Source organism: Zootoca vivipara, chromosome 3 (genome assembly GCF_963506605.1).
Source record: "Zootoca vivipara chromosome 3, rZooViv1.1, whole genome shotgun sequence".
Lineage (NCBI taxonomy): Eukaryota > Metazoa > Chordata > Lepidosauria > Squamata > Lacertidae > Zootoca > Zootoca vivipara.
The window spans coordinates 50,667,937-50,690,448 of record NC_083278.1 but is presented as its reverse complement, the minus strand read 5'-3'; the positions used below and the strand labels follow the sequence as shown (position 1 = coordinate 50,690,448).

At 41.7% G+C, this 22,512-nt stretch overlaps 1 protein-coding gene across 3 annotated transcripts in view; it reads left to right on the top strand.

Annotated features, from left to right (window-relative positions):
- Nucleotides 1-19,048, top strand: part of HS3ST5 (heparan sulfate-glucosamine 3-sulfotransferase 5) — a 133,313-nt gene extending 114,265 nt beyond the window's left edge. For all 3 annotated transcript variants that reach the window (XM_035109117.2, XM_035109115.2, XM_035109116.2), the window contains exons 3-4: nucleotides 14,196-14,334; nucleotides 17,126-19,048. In XM_035109117.2, coding sequence (XP_034965008.1) covers nucleotides 14,228-14,334; nucleotides 17,126-18,056 — 1,038 coding nt within the window. In that variant the 5' untranslated portion in view covers nucleotides 14,196-14,227 and the 3' untranslated portion in view covers nucleotides 18,057-19,048. The remainder of the gene's footprint in view (nucleotides 1-14,195; nucleotides 14,335-17,125) is intronic.
- The last annotated feature ends 3,464 nt before the right edge of the window (nucleotides 19,049-22,512 follow it).

The following is a 22,512-nucleotide window of genomic DNA, read 5'->3' as shown; positions in this document are numbered from 1 at the left end:
GAGAATGTGGCTCCAACAAGAAAAACGGATTCTAAAATTCTTACCAGTCAGTGGTTTAAAAAGGTGCACATTTCAGATGTACCAATCTATCCAGAGGTGGGTTTAGGGGAGCACAACCAGTTGGGCTGCACTGGGCACCAGTACTACAGAGGGCACAGGAGCAATCTAGAATGGAGCGTGAGAGGCAGGAGGTGCCAAATTTTAGTGTCACGCAGGAAGCCTCTAAAATCTGAGAGCCCAAAGCCTGCCACTGATTTATCCCTGCCACTCTGCCTTCTTTAAAATCAGCAAGGTGGAAAAGAGTGCTTTGGTCGTGGCACTATAACAAAAGGAGAAATAAGATGATCAAATAGCGCTGAGAATTGGTACAAATAGAATTGGTATAAATAGTTACAACACTGACTTGCCTCTTCTTCTGCTGATGTGTGCTATGTAGCCTGGGGGATAACATGGTCTATTATTGGACATGAGGTTGAAGACTGCATTGCTCTAATGGGGCAATTAACTCTAACACTCAGCAACTCTTGATCTGCAGAATTTTGTTTTAAGATTACAATGATGAGGTGAAGATTAACACTTCTGGGTGTTATGGGACTGATGAGACATGACTTATTAATCCTCCAAGAAAAGCTTAATTGGACGCTAGAGTAACCTTGCTTCATTGTTACACACCACCAATTCCTGGGAGATTGAAGTAGTTGGGGGTATATGATAGCAAACGTTTTTGTAATTAGGCACACAAAGACTAATAATCCCCTTCTTTAGGAAAAGCATATGTCATTCTCTTCGGTTATCACCCAGAGTTTTGAATTAAATGGAAGCCAATCCTAAAAGCCATTAGGCACTGTCAAGATCTATAAAACAGGAAGGCTCTTTGTGAGAACCAGCCCCCTTTGTTTTCAATAGAATTCTTTCCAAGTGCTGGCCAACCAATAGTGAGGTCTATTCTAGTAGCTAATTAACAGTCTGATTTGCTTTTAGTGTGTTGCTCGTTCTTTCATCCGGCTCTCTTGCATTACCCATAGAAAGGGCTTTGCAACAGAGCTGGAAACATTTCCAAAATAGTATATTGAAAATATTTCTGCTGTGAAGAAAAGCTTCATGGGCAAGGAATCATGGGGAAATGAATTAAGTATTTGCTTTTGACATGAGAAAGCTGGAACAATCTTCTATTAAGTTCACTAAGCGATGTTCAGTGAATACTTGAAGGAAAGGAACAAGGATCTCACCATGTTCACTCCTAACTCAGTTAAGGCTTTTGAATAAACATACTCTTTGGGAATGGGGGCAGCAGACATGTTCCTGATTTCCCACAACCATTTCACATTCATTGAGGGCCTACTCACCATTCTTGAACTTCATGTGACATAAAATATGTGGAATAAAATATGTCACATGAAGTGATATTGGGGATTTCAAAAAAGCCAAAACCAAGCAAGCTCTCCCTGGTCAGATCTGGAGCAGAATGATAATATGAGACAAAGTTTAAGCTTTCTTCTCTGCCATGACCTTGGGGGTGCAGTGATGGGGATTATCCCCTATTCAACAAATACTGACAGTAAAACAGCAACAACGCACTAATGGGAGTTGGTTTTCCTTTTGCAACTTACAGCTTTAGGGCGAAACTTTTCAGTATCATGCTGATAGTAATGTGCAGTAGGGCCTTCAGTGTTTTGAAGAGTTAGAATAATAAACTTTTAGAGTTGAAAGGGACCTCAAGTGTCATCTGGTCCAAATCCATGCAATGTAGGAATCTCAACACGCAGTCCCCCATCCAATTTGAAACCATACCATACCCTACATTTGCAAAACTGAGCAGGTTCCGGTAGAGATGTTAATACAATTGTGTGACGAGGCGGCGACCGCCCCGGCCCCCAAATACAATTGTAATTATTTCTCAATTGGAATAAGACTTTTCACTGTACAGAGTGTGTTTTTACAATTGCTGTGAGCTAAGTCACTGAGAGGCTGTGATTTATTCAAGACCACCCAGTGGCATTAAAGCTAAGAAAGGTTTCAATCCAGGGTCATTTGTATCCCAACTCAGCATTCTGCTCACCATACCACCCTGACGCACAATAAATTTGATCAAAAAATATGAAGCATTTTATACAATACAGAAATTGTTGGCAGTTTTCCTTAAAGTTGTTTTCAGCTATAGCATTGGGGAGACTTGTATTTATCCATGTCCTTTACTGCAAGGGGAACAGGAAATTATAATGATGGGATCATTAAAGGTTTTAGAATAGTGAAGAGCTTGTGAAATAACTTAGCGTGCTCATTAGGGACTTGGAGCAATCGTTTGAGAAGTAAAAGCCTTCCTACCATATTTATTTACTCTGCTATGCAAAGGATGTTTTGAGTCAATTGGGATAATCATTGTCAGAATTTTATGTGATTACAAAGCAAACTAATAAGCCATGCCTGTAAAATTATGTCAATCATATCTAAATATCAACAGGAAGTGTACTTCCATATGTAGATGCAGAGTTTCCAAATGTAGGTGTTCCGTTTGGTGCAAACAGCATGCATTATCTGTCACTGTTTTTAGCATTGATGCTAGTTGATGGTCCCAATTCAAGATGAATTGCATTTAACAGGGCAGTTCTTTGCATGTCTTTTCAGAAGTTTTCCTTGAGTTCAAGTGAGTTACTCTTAGGTAAGGACAAAGAATTAAGATTGCCGGAAGAAATATCAACAACCTCAGATATGCAGATGACACAACCTTGATGGCAGAAAGCGAGGAGGAATTAAAGAACCTTTTAATGAGGGTGAAAGAGGAGAGCGCAAAATATGGTCTGAAGCTCAACATCAAAAAAACCAAGATCATGGCCACTGGTCCCATCACCTCCTGGCAAATAGAAGGGGAAGAAATGGAGGCAGTGAGAGATTTTACTTTCTTGGGCTCCTTGATCACTGCAGATGGTGACAGCAGTCCCGAAATTAAAAGACGCCTGCTTCTTGGGAGAAAAGCAATGACAAACCTAGACAGCATCTTAAAAAGCAGAGACATCACTTTGCCGACAAAGGTCCGTATAGTTAAAGCTATGGTTTTCCCAGTAGTGATGTATGGAAGTGAGAGCTGGACCATAAAGAAGGCTGATCGCCGAAGAATTGATGCTTTTGAATTATGGTGCTGGAGGAGACTCTTGAGAGTCCCATGGACTGCAAGAAGATCAAACCTATCCATTCTTAAGGAAATCAGCCCTGAGTGCTCCCTGGAAGGACAGATCGTGAAGCTGAGGCTCCAATACTTTGGCCACCTCATGAGAAGAGAAGAATCCTTGGAAAAGACCCTGATGTTGGGAAAGATTGAGGGCACTAGGAGAAGGGGACGACAGAGGACAAGATGGTTGAACAGTGTTCTCGAAGCTACGAACATGAGTTTGACCAAACTGCGGGAGGCAGTGCAAGACAGGAGTGCCTGGCGTGCTATGGTCCATGGGGTCACGAAGAGTCGGACACGACTAAACGACTAAACAACAACAACAACAACAAGGACAAAGAGGGTTTGGAACCATTTGCCACAACTCGTTTAAAACCATGGATTCTAGTGGGACTTAAGTCCAACTACTTTATCTGCATGGGGGCTAGCATCTTGCATGAAGCTTGACTACTTGTGGCATTAAAGTAATTTATAAAGAGACATTGGTAAAAGAAAACTCACTTTTTTAGTGGATAATGCTTATACTGGCCTCGGACCAGTATACCTGAAGGAGCATCTCCAACCCCATTTTTCTGCCCGTACACTGAGGTCCAGTGCCGAGGGCCTTCTGGTGGTTCCCTCGCTGTGAGAAGCCAAGTTACAGGGAACCAGGCAGAGGGCCTTCTCAGTAGTGGCACCTGCCCTGTGGAACGCCCTCCCACCAGATGTCAGAGAGAAAACTACCAGACTTTTAGAAGACACCTGAAAGCAGCCCTGTTTAGGAAGCTTTTAATGTTTAACAGACTATTGTATTTTAATATTTTGTTGGAAGCTGCCCAGAGTGGCTGGGGAAACACAGCCAGATGGGTGGGGTATAAATAAATTATCATCATCATTACCATCATTTTTAATGGCTAAATTTGTGAGTTTCAAATGTAGGGCACGGGAAACTGTGTAGGGACACAGTACTAAACACAAGACAAATAAGCTTCCAGACTGTCACTATTTTCAAGTGGGATTTGGTCACACACTGGCAAATTCAGCTTGCACAGTTATAGTTGATTGGGAGGCCTTGTGCAACAAACCTCCTTCCCCAAAAGATTCCCAGGTCCAATGCCACTTGCTTTGATGCAACGTAGTCTAGCATCCCTGTAAACAAAATGGATGCTCATTAAATTGCCAGCATCCTCTAATCTCCCTGAAAACAAAGTAAAGATGAATACTCAATAAACAGGTAGTCTGGAAGTGACATGAGTTGTGAATGGTAGCATCCTTTGCTTGCACAAGGATGTCCTTAATTTTCACTGAACCCTTCTAGCTGCATGACATCCCATATCATTCCTGAGAATCCTATAAGAAGGCAACAGGATGCAGCATGAGGGTGGCAGGAAATTCCTGTCCTGCCAGCAGGCCTCCCCACATGGTTCTATGGATCAAACCCATTCTGGGGTCCTCTTGTCATATCTTTGCTTAGCCATAACCAAGTGGGCACAGTTCGTAGAAAAGACAAGCCACTACGATAGGACCCACCGGTTTAAAAATGACCTGGAGTACTAAGTACATTGGAAATGTAAGTTATGTTGACTTTGGCTGTGCTATTCTGTAAGGTAGTTTGGGTGGTGGGGTAAGGGGAGAGGGGGAGAGAGAAAATGAATTACACTCTCATTGCGAATTTCAATCAGATCTGTCATCATACACTGAAAACAGCTATTCCGGTTGGGCTCAGTTCAGTGCATTCCCAGTCCCAGCTGAGGATTCAGTGCAATCAGTTGCAGTAGCTGGCAGGGAGAGGCAGTTGTGGTCAATTCTTCTTGGCAGTGAGACAGCAGTCTTATCCCCAAGGAGAGGAAGGAAATTGGAGTTGAATGATTTGGGGCTGCCCAGGCTGATATGCAGCCTATACAGAGAAGAGCAATATGCAGGAGGAAGTCATCCAGTTATCTCAAATTCCTTTAACTTCACACTGATACAGGCAGCACAAAAGCAACAAGCATCTAGGAAACCTATAGGAACACATATTAAAGTAGCATATCATGTGCACACTGGAATTCCAATACTGAATAAGTCCACTTATCCATATTTTGGTCTAAAAGCATGAGTGTGGAGTGACCTCTCTTTGCTGAAAGCTGGCTCAATTGCATTATCATCTGTTTGTTCAAAGGCTAAGCTTAACAGCTGTTCTCCTTATGTAATTTTTGCATCCAACCCTGTACATAGAAAAGGAACAATGGCAATTTCACTGCTGGCAACCTTTTCGTTAGTGCTTTAATGCAATGTTAAACCTAAGAGATGCATGAAAGTGCAAGCGATTTCACAATTTAGTTTATATATAAAATGCTGCTGGGCAAAACATTTTAGTCACTGGCGTTCTCCTAATGGTAAAAGCTCACTAATTCAGAATGACTGCATTCAGATCCTTCTTGGTTTGAGCTGAAAGCATTAATGAATTAATTGGCCCCATTATTAGTTAAACATGGTACAGGTTTTAAAGTACACATTTTAACTAGATCTTAATTGGCACTCTGCTAAAAAGGACAGCTCCAGTCAGGAATGCAACAAGGCTGAAAATATGCATCTCCTGACTTAAACAATGAAGTGAAGATTCCCCTCCCCCCAATAAATTGTGTAACTCAATTAAAGGTAGCTTAACCATGAAATATCATTTGTTTACAATAATATAGTATTTCTTTAAATTCATTTAAAGCAAGAAAATGAAATGCTACGAACTGTAATTTGCAGGCTGTGCTATTTCTCAAGTTTTTATTATCTGATTATAGATAACAGATTGTGATCAAGAGGGATTAGACCCAGATTGTCTAGGCATGCACCTATATTATTCCTTGTAATTTCTTCTCGGGAGCTGTTAGCACAGAATTTCCACTACTACTTAAACTTGCTGAGTTTACACATTTGGAGATTTGATGTGATGGCAGGGATTACTAAAAGAGAAACTGCTGCTGGTATATGTACAGTGAGTGATATCCAGTGCTAGTCATACACAGAGTAAGCCCACTGAAATCAATATACCTCAGTCAATGTGCTCCATTAATGTAAAATTAAGACAATGGACAGGGCTGGATTAACCATTAAGCAAAATGAGCATGTGCTCAGGGCATCAAAGGAAAGGGGGCACCACATAAATGTTCCATCGCCGGGTTTTTAACATTAAAGGTCACAAATTGTTCAGCTGAGCATTAATTTTCTCAGTTGAAGTATATGAAAACCCCCAACAGAACAAGTATGCCACGAGGCAGGCTGGCCTGGATACCTTATCTCCACTAAATTTAGAAGGAGATGTGTTATGTAAGATTAGCTTTGAGGATCTGATCAAAGACTTTGCAATTAAAAATGTTGGATAAAATTTGTCAAATGAAGTATATAAATATAGACATTATTTTCCATCTTACTGTGGGATTTGCTTTACTTAAAAAAACAAAATTTTATTTAACGTTTATTAACGTTTATATTTTGAATTAGTTATATATGGGGGCACCAAAATCTTTTAAGTACTTAGGGCTTCAAAAGGTCTTAATCCGGCCTTGACACTGGAGAATATGGTTTTCGCTTTAGAAGTTTATAGCCTTTGTCCTACCTGCTTATATGATAATGATAATTCAATGTGTGTTGTGCCAGTGTGTGCTCCAGTGGCATGAACTTTGAACCACTTGCACCAAGTTGGACTTGTGTGTCAGGCCATGCATTCTCATTAGCCAGTGCAATAATGCTGAGGAAAGCATGAAAAGAAGAGAGTTGAGGACAGAAGAACTGTGAATTGAAAAACTATGCATAACATGCTGCACCACTGATTGGCATGAGTGTGGGAGGGACCCTAGGTAATTGGTAGAGCAGAATGCAATGAAAAGAGAAGGTGATCGGTTCAATTCTTGACATTTTCATTTAAGATGGCCACATGTTGTTGTTGTTGTTAATTGCTTTTCACATTAGTCTTGAGGTGATTAACAAACATAGCAGCAGGGGATGTAAAAGACCTCTGCCTTAGAGCCTAAAAACCACTCTTAGTCAGAGCAGATAATACTTGATTATATGAACAAATAGCAGGAACTTTAGAAGCTGCCTTAAATACCGGTACAGTGAGAGCAGTTACTGTATCTATATAGCTCAGAACTGTCTACAGTGATTGACAGCAACTTTCTAGGATTTCAGACAGGGGTCTTTTGCAGTCCTACCTAGAAGTGATGGGGATTGAACCTGAGACCTTTAGCATGCAAAGCAGATGCTCTAGCACTGAGCTACATCCCTGCTCCTACTCTGATTTGCTATAAGGCAGCTTCGTTCATTTTGCTTAGTTGGATCCCAATGTATGTTTTGAGCTAGTTGGTCCAGGGTCAACCACAGATCATGCTGTTCATGGTCACTTCCAACACTTGCCACCCCAAACCATCTGTTTCTACTCTTGTAAATGACTTTAGATTGGGATGTGCCAGAGACAAGAAGAGGAACTAATGTCTCGAATCTGACATTTGTCGAGGAGTAAACAAATCACTTCAGTTGTCAGCTGCGAACTGGGTTGGATCTCTCTTGAAACAAATGCCAGCATCTTCATGTGCAAAATAAAAGCCTTTTTTGATCTCCAGAGGCCTTTTGGTAGCCAGCACTTACTTCAGTGTCAGTCACCAGGCAGAGCAAAGGGCAGAAGGATGAGACAAGCGCAGCATGGGACTAACAGGAGAGGAAGTCAACCAGAAAAAAACAGGATTTTCTCAGGCATATATTTTATTTATTGGGAGAGAACTGACTAGGTGGTTCTTTCACACTTCTCAAGGTGAGGTAATTGAGAAGCAGGGCCGTGCACATTCTGCTGGGACACTCCTAATGGAACTGCACTGGAATTACTTTCAAGGAGATTGTCTTAAACTGTTTGATAGCTGAAACTACTCTGGAATTGGTAGAACAGCGTATAATTCACTGGGGCTCTAATGACAATTTTATGATGTGGTGTTGGGGGGAGCAAAAACCTTTTATCCCCTTCTTTAGAAGAAAAGGCAGTATTTCTTATATAAACATATACTTACATATTCCACTGAAATGGCAAGATTAAAAGAATAATTAGGATTCTGGGTCACAGTGGTATTCTGTTCACATCTCAGCCCTTAACAATCTGTTAAATGAGAGAGCTTAACAGAGGCAGGATTAACTGACTTTCTTTTAAGTTTGGTAATTGCAAATGCAAAATGAACATCATTCTGCCGACATGGTGCCAGAGGACAGCTCAAGCTGACGAAAGAGTGGTGAGCTATGATAAATAATGTATGCCCAATATCAAAAGCTGAATGAGATACAGAAATGGAGAACCTATTTCAAAATTTGGAATTTGCTCAAAGCATTTCCTGCAGTGATTCTCAAGAGGATGAGCGCAGATCAGTAATAAGCTCTATAGCTGTGTATAATTTATAAACTTACACCCTTTTTATTCACAACAATTCTTATGTCATGCTTAAAGAATGAAACAAAGAGAGAAAACAGTACGAGCCACTTGATAAATCTGAATGAGATGGTTTTCTTTTCACTTCGATTTTTGCACTATAGGGTGTCAGTTCTGTCTAGAACCCCCATACATTCCAAATGTTAAACCCAACAAATGGACAGGAGAAAAGAACACTTCATTCTTATGTGATTGGTTTTTCTAGAGCTGATATTTAAGTGATTCCTGTACACTTTAGAAGGATTGTCCACGGCTACATTTGCATAATAAGACTGTTCCATGATCATCCCATGACATCACAGCAGCCCAGGCTATGTTGGATGGTGCAACAAACCATTTGATAAAATAAAGCCAGAGGGTTTTTTGCTCATAGATATTGCTAGGGAGCTGTCAATGGCTGTGGGCTGCACAACTCAGGTCTTACTGCTTCTTTCCAAAATAATAAAAAAAAATTCCTTCCAGTAGCACCTTAGAGACCAACTAAGTTTGTTATTGGTATGAGCTTTCATGTGCATGCACACTTCTTTAGATGAAGCTCATACCAATAACAAACTTAGTTGGTCTCTAAGGTGCTACTGGAAGGATTGTTTTTTTTATTTTGTTTCGACTACGGCAGACCAACACGGCTACCTACCTGCTTCTTTCCAGTTCCTGTGATTTATTTGGCAAATTGGCAGAGCCACTGTTTCTAGAAATCTTTGTATCTTGTGCTTCAATTTCACATCTTATCCCTATCTAGTCAACCACCTAAGGCTATCCATCTCCCTAGAGGTACCTATCTGAAGAGCCAATAGACTAAAACTGCCATCCAATAACATCACGGTTTGCAGCTCCAAGACAGAATACCAAGCATTTCAAATTATTCATAAGCATGAGGAATAGAGTCCTTGCAGTCGCTTGCTTGCTTGCAGTCCCTGCTGCTGCCTGTGCTACTCACGAACCTGCCCCCTGGACTTTGTGACCCTCCTGCTCCTAAATGTAAACCTTTGGATCCCAATTGGCACCTTCTACCCTCTTCTTGCCTGTCATCCTGCTACCCTGATTGGCTCAGAGACTCTTAAGGTTGGCGTAGAGGATCTTGACTTCCTCAAATAGCCACAGTATTAGCAGGCAGTTATTTCTGGAATAGTTTGTAGGACATAAACGTATTTTGAACAGTACAAAACTTCTTAGTTCATTTAAAATAGATGCTGTGGAGAGAGAAAATTGCACAATCAAATACCAGTTTCTGAAAAGGGAGTGTAAGAGGCCCAACCACTTGCCAAAGAGCCAGGCCACAAAAGCAGGTGGAAAGTGGGACATTACTGACCTGCCTTCCAAACCTCAAACATTGCTGTCAGTTCCTGAGAAGGTGAGTGGTGAGGTGCCAGGAGTTCAGCACCTGAGTACAGCTGTGGTGCCAGGAGTGTCTGACTGGCTCTGCTGCCATGCTCCTTTCGCTCTCAGGAAGAGACAGTGATGCTCAGTATTCAGAATGCAGGTGAGCGATGTCTTCCCTCCCTGTGCCAACCTAGCAATACTAGTCTTTATTGCTCTACTGGTGCCCTGTTAATTCTCTTATTTCATGAGATCATTCCCTCTGAAAATAAGAAGTTAGATTTCTGCTAGCAAACATCCCATATGCTTGTAATTCTTATACAGATGGTAAGTATTCTTGTTTTGTCCCTTCTAGGACCATGCAATGTGACCATTTGTGTGCTGACAAAGTAATATCAGGAGAATCCACATAGCTATTGCTGCAGTTGTAATGTAGCATTAAAACACATTTCCAGCATGAATGATTTTGGTGTTAGCTTCCTCCTCAGTGAATTCAACATATATTAACATTTCCAAGTCTTATTGAATTCCGCACGTCTGTTTCTTTAAAATACTACCAAGGAAAGTGAGACTGAAATGGCTCCCAGATTTTAATTAATCTGAAACAATCACACTACCTGATTGTCTGAGGCATATCACTGCCAAGGAAAGAAAAACGTGTTGGGAGGAGAGGGGAAGTGGCATATAAGGCACAAATGTTGCTGCGCCAACTTTGGCATTCAACTTGGCCAAAATGCCATGCTGATCCTACCGTATCTGCAACAACCACTCATTACCAAATGAGATGCAGTTACAAAAATGAGAAAGGATAAAGGAGCTGTATTTTAATCAAGCTATACTACTCAGACTGCAAAAGAAGAAAATATAGGGTTAACCATGCATACAAGTGACTCACATATTTATTGCATCTCTCCAGGCTTCTGAATAGACTACTCACCTGCCTATCTGTAGTGAAGAAGTCCTTCCTATAGGCAACAAGGCAGGAAAGTTTTACACGCACATGAACGCACACACACAACCGCAAAAGTGATTCTTTTCAGTGGTTTCAGTTTAGCCCTATAGTTTCCTGGGTTGCCTGTGAAATATTTATTGAGGATATAAAGTCCATTGGTGTTACACTAGATACTTGATAGCCATCTTGTATAATTTAAGGTACAGAAACATGCAATTTCTTATTTCAGGTTTTGTTTTTTAAAAGAAAAATACCATATGGGACTGATAAATTATTATTTCACCGTTTCATAATGCCTTTCCTCATTGTCTTGTTCTTACACAGCAGTTTGCAACATTTTTCAAAATTATCACCCTAATAAGAAAAGAGCTCAGGTGTAGAAAATTTTCCAACCCCCTTGAAGATTGCAGCAGATTACTCATACAGCTTCTCAGATGCCTACCTTGGCCAGACATTCCCCGCGTCATACTTTATTTTTTTAATATAATTTTTATTAATTTCCTTTTTTAACACAATATTTCAGCATACCAATAACAAAACAAATAATTCTTTGCTCTACTGAGCTCGTGACTTCCTTCCATCCCTTCAACCGGTTTTTTATTTTCAAATTTTGTGTCGCACTTTATATCCTCTACTTCAGACCTTCATATCCTTATGATCCCCCACTTCGTACTTTAATAGCCCCTCTATAATTTGATATGCTTCTTGCTTCTAATACACAGTGCATTCCTTGAATACTGACCAAGCTACTAAGAGTTAGGCATTTGATACAAGGCAAATGATTGTATGTATCACACATTTTTCTATAACAACCAACCACCCACAGAATCAAGGTATTCTACACATGCAAAACATTGCCTTGCTTGATATAGGGCCTTTCTTGAGTCAAAAATGATTTAAGCCTTTTATTTATAGACAACCTCCCTGTCAGCTGGTTCTCAGGATATTGGTTTTAAAATGTGGCACAATACAATATAACAAAAGAACGTAAAACAAACTTAAATTGTTATAGCAGTTTAAGACTTAAACACAGACTGAAAGATACATTTATTATTTTATATCTAACTTACTAGAATGTATTGATTTTTTTTTTACATTAACTCCCATTTTAAAAATACACAAGCATCTTTCACTCACTAGAATAGTTGGTAAGGACCAACATGCAAAATAAAAATAAGAGACAAATTCTGTTACATGCCCATCTTGTGCATGCCTACTCTGCAGTAAGTCCTGTTAAGTTCAGTTAAATTTCTATAGGACTGTAGTCTTGAGAACTCAAATCAGAACCATCTCCTCCAAAATTGTAACTTTTGTGTTGTGTTCATATCAGTAGTATTAGATTAAAAGCTATAAAACTGTAAATATCCGCTGCCCTTAATACCATTGTAACAACCATTTTTTAAATTAAAGAATTTAATTAAAATAATTAGGATTATAGAGGCACACACATTTCAAGCTGTCATGTGTTTTTTTGTAATGTTCTCCGTGCAAATCATAATTTTTGGCAATGGTATATCTTCACTACTAAAAATCTCAAAGGAAAAAAATTCACCTATTTCAGCAAAAAACATGCAAGGGATTTTAAAAAAAAACTGTAGGAAGAGAAATAAAAAAGAGAGTATGATCTTGTGGCTAATGCTCAAACTAGAATTCTTGAGAACCAAGTTCAAATCCTAGCTTTGTCCAAGGTGTATTGTACAGCTTTGTGAAAATCCCTTAAAATCCGTGTCTACTTAGTTGTTCAAGGGAAGTGTGCCACTTTTCCTCCATGCATCTTTCAAGACAGGGCCTTGGATTTTATTGCAAACCAAAAGCAAACCCCACAGTGTTTCAGACCAAAATAAAGCTTGGGGTGTGATCTGTCTCTTTAGATTAAAATATTCAAGACTATGGTTGCCTAGAGTTAGTTCACATGTTCATTAGAAACAAGAATTCAGCACTGTAAGTAACCCTGAATAACTGAAATAATACCCACTTAGGTTCTGCAAGAGGTTTGGTGACCCGTGCTGAAGAAATTTTCCATAGAACTATTTAGGCAATAGACTGCACACAGTGGAAGAACAATATGATCTCTGCATGTCCTATGCACTGGTCATGTCTATCTCACTTTTGTTCCCACCATACTTGTCTCCTTGACTGTAATGTTTACAAAAGATCTTTGCATATACTGTAGGCCTGCATGCATTCCTTGTCAACTAACTGGTCAAAACACACCTATGAGTGGGCCCAGAAGTAATACCGTATGTGGCAAGAGGCATGGGGATGTACGATCTTGCTCTCTTGCCAGATGTAGTCTTTACTCAAAGATTGTATCATCTGAAGAGCCAGCTATTTGACAGACTTTTCCATTCTATTCCATGTCCCTTTTCTAAACCCAGCTCATGTTTTTCTGAGTTTGCAGTCCTACCTGTTTGGTTTTTCCATCTAGCAAAGGAGCAAACTAGATGTTATGATGGGCGAGCCATTGTTTACATTTGGGTCACTGCTGAATTTAGCATTTAACCATGGGGTTGGGTGGGATAAAAAGTGCAGGATAAGTGGAGTCCTAAACCATTCTCTCTCCTCCCCACCCCAATGCTTCCCTACCCCACAAAGCCCCTCCTGTTTCTTCTAGCCTTCTCAGAGAACATCCACCAGGGTTTTGAAATGGGAAATCTTAACTGAAAGTATAAGAGGCTCTGTACAAGTGGTTTCAGGGAAACAGGTGGTTCAGCAGCTTCTCCTGCCAATCCATGCTCTGTTACAAATCACACAATATCATATTAGTTTGGCACAGCCCACATATTCACACAAACTGTGCCATTGCAACATCTGGTTTACCCCCAAAGAAAAGACACCCAGAGGCAGGGAAACAGGAGCATGAGAGTGTGTAGCCAGGTTCCTTCATTTCTATCTGATTCCCCCCCCCCCAAGGAAGCGACTGTTGTAAACCTTGCTTACACACTTTCATTCCCGTTCCCCTCCCTTTCAGCATGTGGATGTCAGAAAACTGCTAGTGAATGAGTTTGCAAAAAAGAATGTTCCATCCTTTTCAGTATCTGTATCCAACATTATTCAGGTGAAACTGACATGCTTACATTGCACCCACCTCTATCTCCATTCTGCTGAATGTTCAAGGACTCAAGATCCAAGAACCCCTGAATTTGGTAGTGCTACAATTCAGAAGCACTGCCCAAACACATTGTCCGCTTTTCTTGTGAGTGAGAGAGGGAGGGAGGGAGAGAAAGATGCAAGTGTGGGTTAATCACTTGTAGGAATTGATTGACTGCCTGTTAATAAACATTAGCCTGTATATTGCCACTTGCTCATGAGTGGTTTATGTATTCTGCTCCCTGCAGACTGAAGAAGTCCTGAAGATTGATGGAGGGCCATGCTATTCAAACAGCAGGCGTTGCTGAGACAGAAGCTCCTTGTGCTAGGCAGCCTTGCTATTGGAAGTCTCCTATATCTAGTTGCCAGAGTTGGGAGCTTGGATAGGTAAGTCATTAAATTAGCACATGTGGGTGACATTCATAATCCTAAATGGCTTTAGCTGAGGTTTCCCCCCCACAACTTCCTCTTAGACTTTGGAAATAATTGAATAGGTTTCCAGCCCTTTGTCTTACTACTAAGATCTAGAAATACAATCTGCTGCAGTATTGATTTTCATTGTTATTTCCTTTATTTTTAAGGGTGGAGGAGGGTTTGGGTAAACTTAAAAGTTTCAGCTTGCCTAAGCCAACGCATTCTGCCTTTTTCCATTTGTATTCCATGCACATTGGCAGTTGTTTTCAGGAGGAAACTAAAGCAGCAAACAGTAAAAATGTCATTACAGCAGTTCATTTCTGTCTGTGTGTGCATCTGCGGATTGACCTCGAGTCTCGACAAACAGTTATGATGTATTTATGCATCTTCCTTTCTGAAATTTATGAGTGGGCAATTAATGTGCTACTGTGGTAGTTAAAATTATGCATGAGCCTGCAGAGTTAGCTTGTCAAGCTTGGAATCCTATCGCACTTGAAAGATTGCTGCAGGGACGAGGGATTTTCACTATGTTAATTAGCTGTGTGTGTTTGTGTGTGTGTTGAAGCTGGATACACTGGGTGAAGAGGATCTGCCTGAGAATGATTTCCTAAAGCAACAGGACAGATGTACAAAACTGAGCTTGTGAGAACAAATGCAGACCTAAATACCACCGAAAAGATCCACCCACTGATAAATCCTATGCATCCTTTCACCCAGGAAGAGACAAATTTTCCATATTCTGCCACTTGTCACAATTTAGTTCTCCAGTTTCTTATTTGAAAATGAAGTCCTGCATATACTGAGAAAGGAAGGATCATATATGCCTAGGCTGGCATTATCCCACCATCCACCAGCAAAATTTCATACCTTAACGATATGCATAATGACCATGGCCAATTATGCAGTTTCATGTATGGGGGTGAATATTCCTTCTTGACTCCTGCAGAAATTTGTCCTGTGCCCTGAGGCATGAAATTTAATTAACCTTATCACCAATCTAAGCTTGCACAGCTACAAATGTTATTAATGGTCATAAAATTATCCAGACACAGTACTTGACTCCTTGAACTCATGCAGTAGTGAATGATACAGGATCCATATATAATTATTGCTAATGGCATGAAGGGTTTATTCCAATATCTCCTGTTTTTACCAAGCTGTGAGGGGCTTTTATTCACTAGTGTTGCTGCAAAAGTCTGCGTGTCTCAATAGGCTCCTTGATCTGCAGTCACGCCATTCTAAGTGTAGGAAAACTAACACCTTGGGATTCACTCACGGTTGCTGCTTTTCTTTCCCCACCTCCTGGAGCTATTAAAAGTGATAGCTGCTGTGGTGTCAGAACCTGGGAGTAGACAACAGTCAGAGAAGCTGGAGGAAGGAGTTGTGCTAGAGCAGGCATCCCCATATTGCGGCCCTCCAGAGGTTTTGGCCTACAACTCCCTTGATCCCTAGCTAACAGAACCAGTGGTTGGGGAAGATGGGAATTGTAGTCCAAAACATCTGGAGGGCCGAAGTTTGGGGGTGCCTGTGCTAGAGAGTCAGAGCAAAAGGACACACAAATATATGCCAAAGCCAGTTGCTGCTCAGGCAAAGCCTTAGCCCAAACAGGAAGTCTTTTATAACCCTTCCTCTCTAGGTGGTACAGAAGCTGATACTACTGCTCATAGCTCAGGGAGATGCTCTAAATCACAGTCCTGTGGCTCACCACATGGGTCAACTGGCTTCAGACATGCAATGATCACTTTGCATCCGTTTTATCTACAGGCTGCAGTTGTGTGATGAAAATACTTCCCACTTGCACCAAAGTTTCCATTCACGTATTTCATGCAAGGAATGGCTATCCTATCTGAAAGGGCTGCTCTAGATACGTCTCTTGGTTCACAAGGACACAGGCAGTTGCTCAAAATTCTTTAGCATTGATTTCCTTAGAAGTTAATTAAAAAAACAATTTCCTTTTGGAAGGGGTTGTTGTAAGAATGAAAATTCCAGTAGGAGCATTTAAATTCAAGGCAATAGGCAGAGGTGGGAAAGAAAATCAGCAACATTGCCTTGTTCAGTCAAAAGTGGCTTCCATTTATGTAGCAAAGCACTTGGATTCCAGTGTAGGCTTAAAACTGTGCATGTGGGTGTACACAACAAGCATACGGTTTAATGTGTATCATGAAGGCCCAAGCTCCTGATTGAGGATGTTACCAGGTTATGGCTTAATACTGCAAACAGGCCGTTCAGATGCCAAGATTGACAACAAGGATTTTCAATGTATCATATTTTCCACAGAAGAGTTAAATCCAGATTAAAGGAGAGAGACTATATGGGCTAGCATTTCGATGGCATTGAAGTTGTGGGGACACTGTAAAAAGCTTGCATGCATCGATCCCACAATACGCAACCATTTGGAAACATCCACACATAGAAGCAGTGGCAACTACATGCTTCATCGGAAACACAGTGTTTATCAGTGTATCAGTGTGACGCTTCCTGGAGTGGATGAAGCAACAGCATGGTGAACTGTTTTCTGTAATATCTGTTCTATTGCCATCTAGTTTACTGTCAATTCAGCTCTTACCATGTTAGCAATTGTCTACATCTTAGCAAGTTAATAAGGCTGTTGCAAATCATCTCAGTTGCATAAATGATGTCTCTTGTTACCTTTATGTTGAAATCCAATATCCACTCACCTTAGAGAAAGCACCATTAACTTCTGAGCAATTGTGTAACATTTCACTGTTAATAACTCCTATTTCGCCTCTTTTTGGAATTGCAGACTGCAGCCCATATGCCCTATCGATGGTCGATTTGGACTCCATGGCCAAGATGAAATTCCACTCCGAGCTCTACAGTTTAAGCGTGGGTTGCTACATGAGTTCCGGAAGGGCAATGCCAGCAAGGAGCAAATTCGACTTCACAGTCTGGTCCAACAGATTCCCAAGGCCATAATAATTGGGGTGAGAAAGGGTGGAACTCGGGCACTGCTGGAAATGCTGAACCTCCACCCAGCAGTGGTCAAAGCTTCTCAAGAAATCCACTTCTTTGATAACGATGAGAACTACGCCAAGGGCATCGAGTGGTACAGGAAAAAAATGCCATTTTCTTATCCTCATCAGATAACCATTGAGAAAAGTCCAGCATACTTTATCACAGAGGAGGTACCTGAAAGGATTTATAAAATGAACTCCTCCATCAAATTGCTGATCATTGTCAGGGAACCCACAACAAGAGCTATTTCTGATTACACTCAGGTGCTGGAGGGGAAAGAAAGGAAAAACAAAACCTACTACAAATTTGAAAAGCTGGCCATTGATCCTAATACCTGTGAGGTGAACACTAAATACAAGGCAGTAAGAACGAGCATCTACACAAAACATTTGGAGAGGTGGTTAAAATACTTTCCCATAGAGCAGTTTCATATTGTCGATGGCGATCGTCTCATTACAGAACCACTGCCAGAACTCCAGCTGGTAGAGAAGTTCTTAAATCTTCCTCCAAGGATAAGTCAATATAATTTATATTTCAATGCCACCAGAGGGTTTTATTGCTTGCGGTTTAACATTGTCTTTAACAAGTGCCTGGCGGGAAGCAAAGGACGCATCCATCCGGAGGTGGACTCCTCTGTCATTACCAAATTGCGCAAGTTCTTTCACCCTTTTAATCAGAAATTTTACCAGATCACAGGGAGGACATTTAACTGGCCCTAAAGTAAATTTCATACAACACTGTGTGTTGCACCTGGAGATATGCCACCGTGTCTCTATTAGAGTAAAAAAAATATGCACTTTTCGTATACACAGCTATCAAAGTAACCCTTTTTCATGCATACTTGTATATATGCAGTGTGTGACCAAATATAAGGTGGGATCAATTTTTCTACAGAGCAGTGAATAACGTAAAATTTACTCTCTGCATAATTGCATCGTTTTATGCTATACAATTAAAAGAGAAGGTGTCATTTAAAGAAATTAACTCAGCTACTCAGTTCAAAGGGTCAGTACTCTATTTGCTCCATAAAATTTAATACCAAACATATCTAGAGAGAAGGAAGAATATTATGGTAGAATTCATTGCAAGAATTGCATTGAAAGGTCTAAGATGGGCTATTATGGATACATATTGCTAAAAGAATATTGACCCTTTAAAGGTGTAAATCTATGCTTCAGGCTTATATTGGTTTAACAGTCACTCTTTTAAAGTAACTATACTTCTTTGACCAGGGGCAGGGGATCTGTAATACAGAATTCTCACCTGACTACTATTTCCAGGATTTTTTATGGGGTGGGGGGAGAACCATACTAATTAAACTGGCAAAAAACCAATACAAGTTTGCAGTGTAAATATATCCCTTATAATGCTGAGTTCTATTGGAATTCTTTTCCTCTTGTTTGAAAAGAAATTCTCTCATGCAATCAACATTGTTTCAAATTTCCTGTGGTGAGTTTGCACTATTGTTTTTATTGTATGGATCATCTTGGCACTTGTAGCATGTCAATCATGTGTCGAAAAGGAAGTCTTTTTTTTTTCTTCTATGCTTGTACGTTGACAAAGAGAAACCTGCTGTACATAATGTATATTGTTTGTAAATACTGGTTTCACGCTAAGTAATTCTATTTTGTAAACTGAATATGGCTATTTAATTTATTGTGAAAATTAAATTTATTGTGGTATTTAAAATGGAATGGATTAAAATTGCTATATGTGCAACTGGCTTTCTCGTTTTCTTTGATGAATTTCACATTATTTGATGGATGTCACATTATTTCAAACACCGTACTTTTCAAAGGAGGCAATTCACATGTTCAGTTGAGGGTTAAGCACTAAACAAGTTTACACACACACACACACACACACACACACACACACACACACACACACACCAGCCCTTAGAAAGCTAGGCAATCTATTATTAGTAATATTTATTTATTTACATAAATGGTATACTGCCCTTCAGTTGAAGATCACAAGGTGGTTTACAACATAAAAATACAAAATGAGGAGACGAATCATATAGCATAACAATCATATTGCTGTTTTCTGGAGTATCATAGCCAAGTGCTAAATAGCAAATATTAGTATCATGAATCCTAAAATAGTAACAGACACATGATCAGAGTGTTATTGTCTGCAATAATGGAAGTTCGGATAGAATGTATACTGCAAACAGGAAAGGTACTACTAAAGCCAAGAGGATGCCAGCATGGTTAATGAGCAAAGTCAAGGAAGCTATGAGAGGTAAGAAGGCTTCTTTCAGAAAATGGAAATCTTTAAACTCATATTATCATGAACTATACAAACACAATAATAGTAATGAAATAGAACTGCAAACGAAAATAGTATGCTGTATGGGCTTACCTTGGACTCCACCGCATCCCACCCATCAGTAAAACTAATCAATTCAGAGAGAAGACTTGAGTTTAAGGTAATTTAATATTGAAAACTTTAGAGATGATGTACCACATGCTGCATCAGTTCTCTACTACAAGCCGGATACAGTCAAACCTCTGTTTTCGAACGTCTCGGCTGCCGAATGATTCAGAAGCTGAACGCCCCAAACCCGGAAGTGAATGCTTCTGTTCATGGGTGTACCCACCATGGGGCAGGGAGGGGCAGCTGCCCCCCCTAGAAGGCCAAACCGCGGGCCCGACTAGGGAAGCAAATACACGGCGCCCCGCTTGTTGACGGGGGGGGAGGAAACGCTGCTGGTGCTGCGGCTCCTCGGCGGCAGCTCCTCCTCTCAGCCCGCCCTGCCTACATCTGCACCAATCCCCACCCACTAAAGCCTTCGCGCCTCCCAATGGAAAGCCCTGCCGGGCGGCAACCTATCCTACCTAAGAGTTCTGCTGGGCTGGCAAGTGAAGGAGACGTGGCTGGCAAGTGAATGCAGCCACTGCTGCGCTCTGCCTCCCGGTAGGCTGCACTGCGATCGTTGGCGCCGCGGGCTGGGAATCGCCCCCTTCCCCACCTACCCCCCCCCAAATTAGGAGTTGGTACTGAGACTCCTCCTGGGCCGGGAGAGGAAGTGCACCGACAGGAGCCAGTTCAGCCTCAGCGGGCAGAAGCAGCAGAAGCCCGCAAAGGAGGAGTGGGGGGCGGTGCCCGAAGGCGGTGGTTGCGGCTGCTGAAAGGAAGCTGCGTGGGGGCGTTCGCGCCGGATTGCCGGTGGCAGGAGTAGCCCAGCGGCAGCAACCCTTCCTCGCCACCCTCCACCCCAGGCAATAGGAAAGGAGCCACCTTGGGGGGCGGCACAGCTCTCCGCTCTCCCTGCGTGCATTGCCCTCTCCGGGCATTGGCTGCTGTTTCCTTCTTTCCAATGCGCCCCCCCCCCAGCCGCTCTCCCTTGCTGCCCCTGCTGAGAGAGGGGCGTTGAGGGCGGGGGAGCCGCCGCCGCTGTAGGGTCACAGCTGGGGGGGCTCACTCGCCTGCGCTGTGCCACCCCACCTTTCCCATCTTTTGCTCCCTTGTGATGGGGAGGCGGTGGTGGCAGCTTCTTCTTCTTTGAGGGTCTCAGCTTGGTGGGGGGGTCCCCGGTATCCTCCCAGGCCACAGGGGGATGGCCCCCCAGGACTAGCAGACCTCTGAGCCCCTTTCCCATCCCAGATATATAGGGTGGGAACTGGAAAGGCTTCGGGGGGACCTGGAGGAGGGAATGTGGGGCCCAAAGGGGTTTTCAGGGGGGTGGTTAGGCCGTAAATGGATGGGAGCGGTGTCTTCAGAGCAGGGGAATTTTGTGTGAGAGAGTTTAGGGGGTTCATTTAGCGGCTGCAGCCGCCACAGAGTCATCAAGCCCGCTGGCCCTGTAGCCCCGCCCACATCCCCACTTGTGGCCCCTCCCATGCCTTGGCCCCGCCCCTGAACGACCATGGCTTGCCCCCCCCCCCTAGTTTTGATCCTGGGTACGCCCCTGCTTCTGTTTTCAAACGCGCTTCGGAAGTCGAATGGCTTCTGCGGTACATTTTCCCATTTTCAGCATTCACTTTCCCAGCAGCCCTTCACTCGAATGTTTCGGAAGTCAAACGGACTTCCAGAACAGATTACGTTCGAAAACCAAGGTTCCACTGTAGTGGCTGACCCAAAGTCGCCCAGTGTGCTTCAAGGCTGAGCGGCTCTCCTCAATCTCAGCCTGACATTCTCACCACTACACCACAATGACTTGTACCTTTGCACAGGAAAGAACCATTGGTTGAAAAAGGTTTGGGTCTATCTGGGTTTTCCCTGGGTTGTGGGCATTGTGTTGAGGCCAGGGCTTTAAGCTTAAAGGCAAGTCAAATTCAATTTAGCTAGATTGCAAAGCACACGGTTTGTGTGAATGTGTGTTTGAGAGACAAAGAGATTTGTGGGAAGCAAATGACCATGACCATATCATAATGACCCCTAGGCTGTCTCTAATGAATAAAAGTCAAAACTGCAAAAAGGTGGAGATAATTAATTAAAAACAAACTTCAAAATTGGGGTAACACACACCTCATAGAACATTAATGCCCTTCAGGTAATTTGGTTATCATTGCTTGAGAGGTCCAGAATGGCAGTAATAGGTGCCTAATACCAGAATAGACATACAGTTGTTTAAAACTAACATGACAGACTAAATGAGGAAGCAGCTCCATTAGTTAGAATGTAGACAATAGTGAAGCTTAAGAAATGAAAGAAACCTTTTTGCAACCCCTTTTTATATATATTTAAAATGTGTATAATGCAGCTTTGTAGCCAGTTAAGTGACAGTGAGCTTACCACCCCTAAATAAAAAGGAGTTCAAGCTAGAATCATATTCATGAAAAGAGGCCAATTGAAAAATGCTATGTCAAGGGGGTGTTCGGGGGGGGGGTACAGTGCACAGATATTTTGGAAAGCTCCCAGACTATTCAGTGGCCTTCATGTCTGTGCCAGGGAGAAGGATGTATCCATGCCAATAAAATTGTCAGCTGCATACACTGATGAACCAGTGTTTTTATTAAGATTTAATAAATCTTGGAGCAAAGTTACATGATCAATAATCCTTAACTAACCTAGCCCTGTGCTCTGAGAAGGTAGGATCCAGTAACCTACATATCACACTGTTTTTAAACGGTGATTTGGGGCGAAGTGAGGACATTATCACTATCACTGCTTTCACAGAATATTTTTTTCTATGTGCGCCCTCTTGTGGACAAATTTATCTGTAAG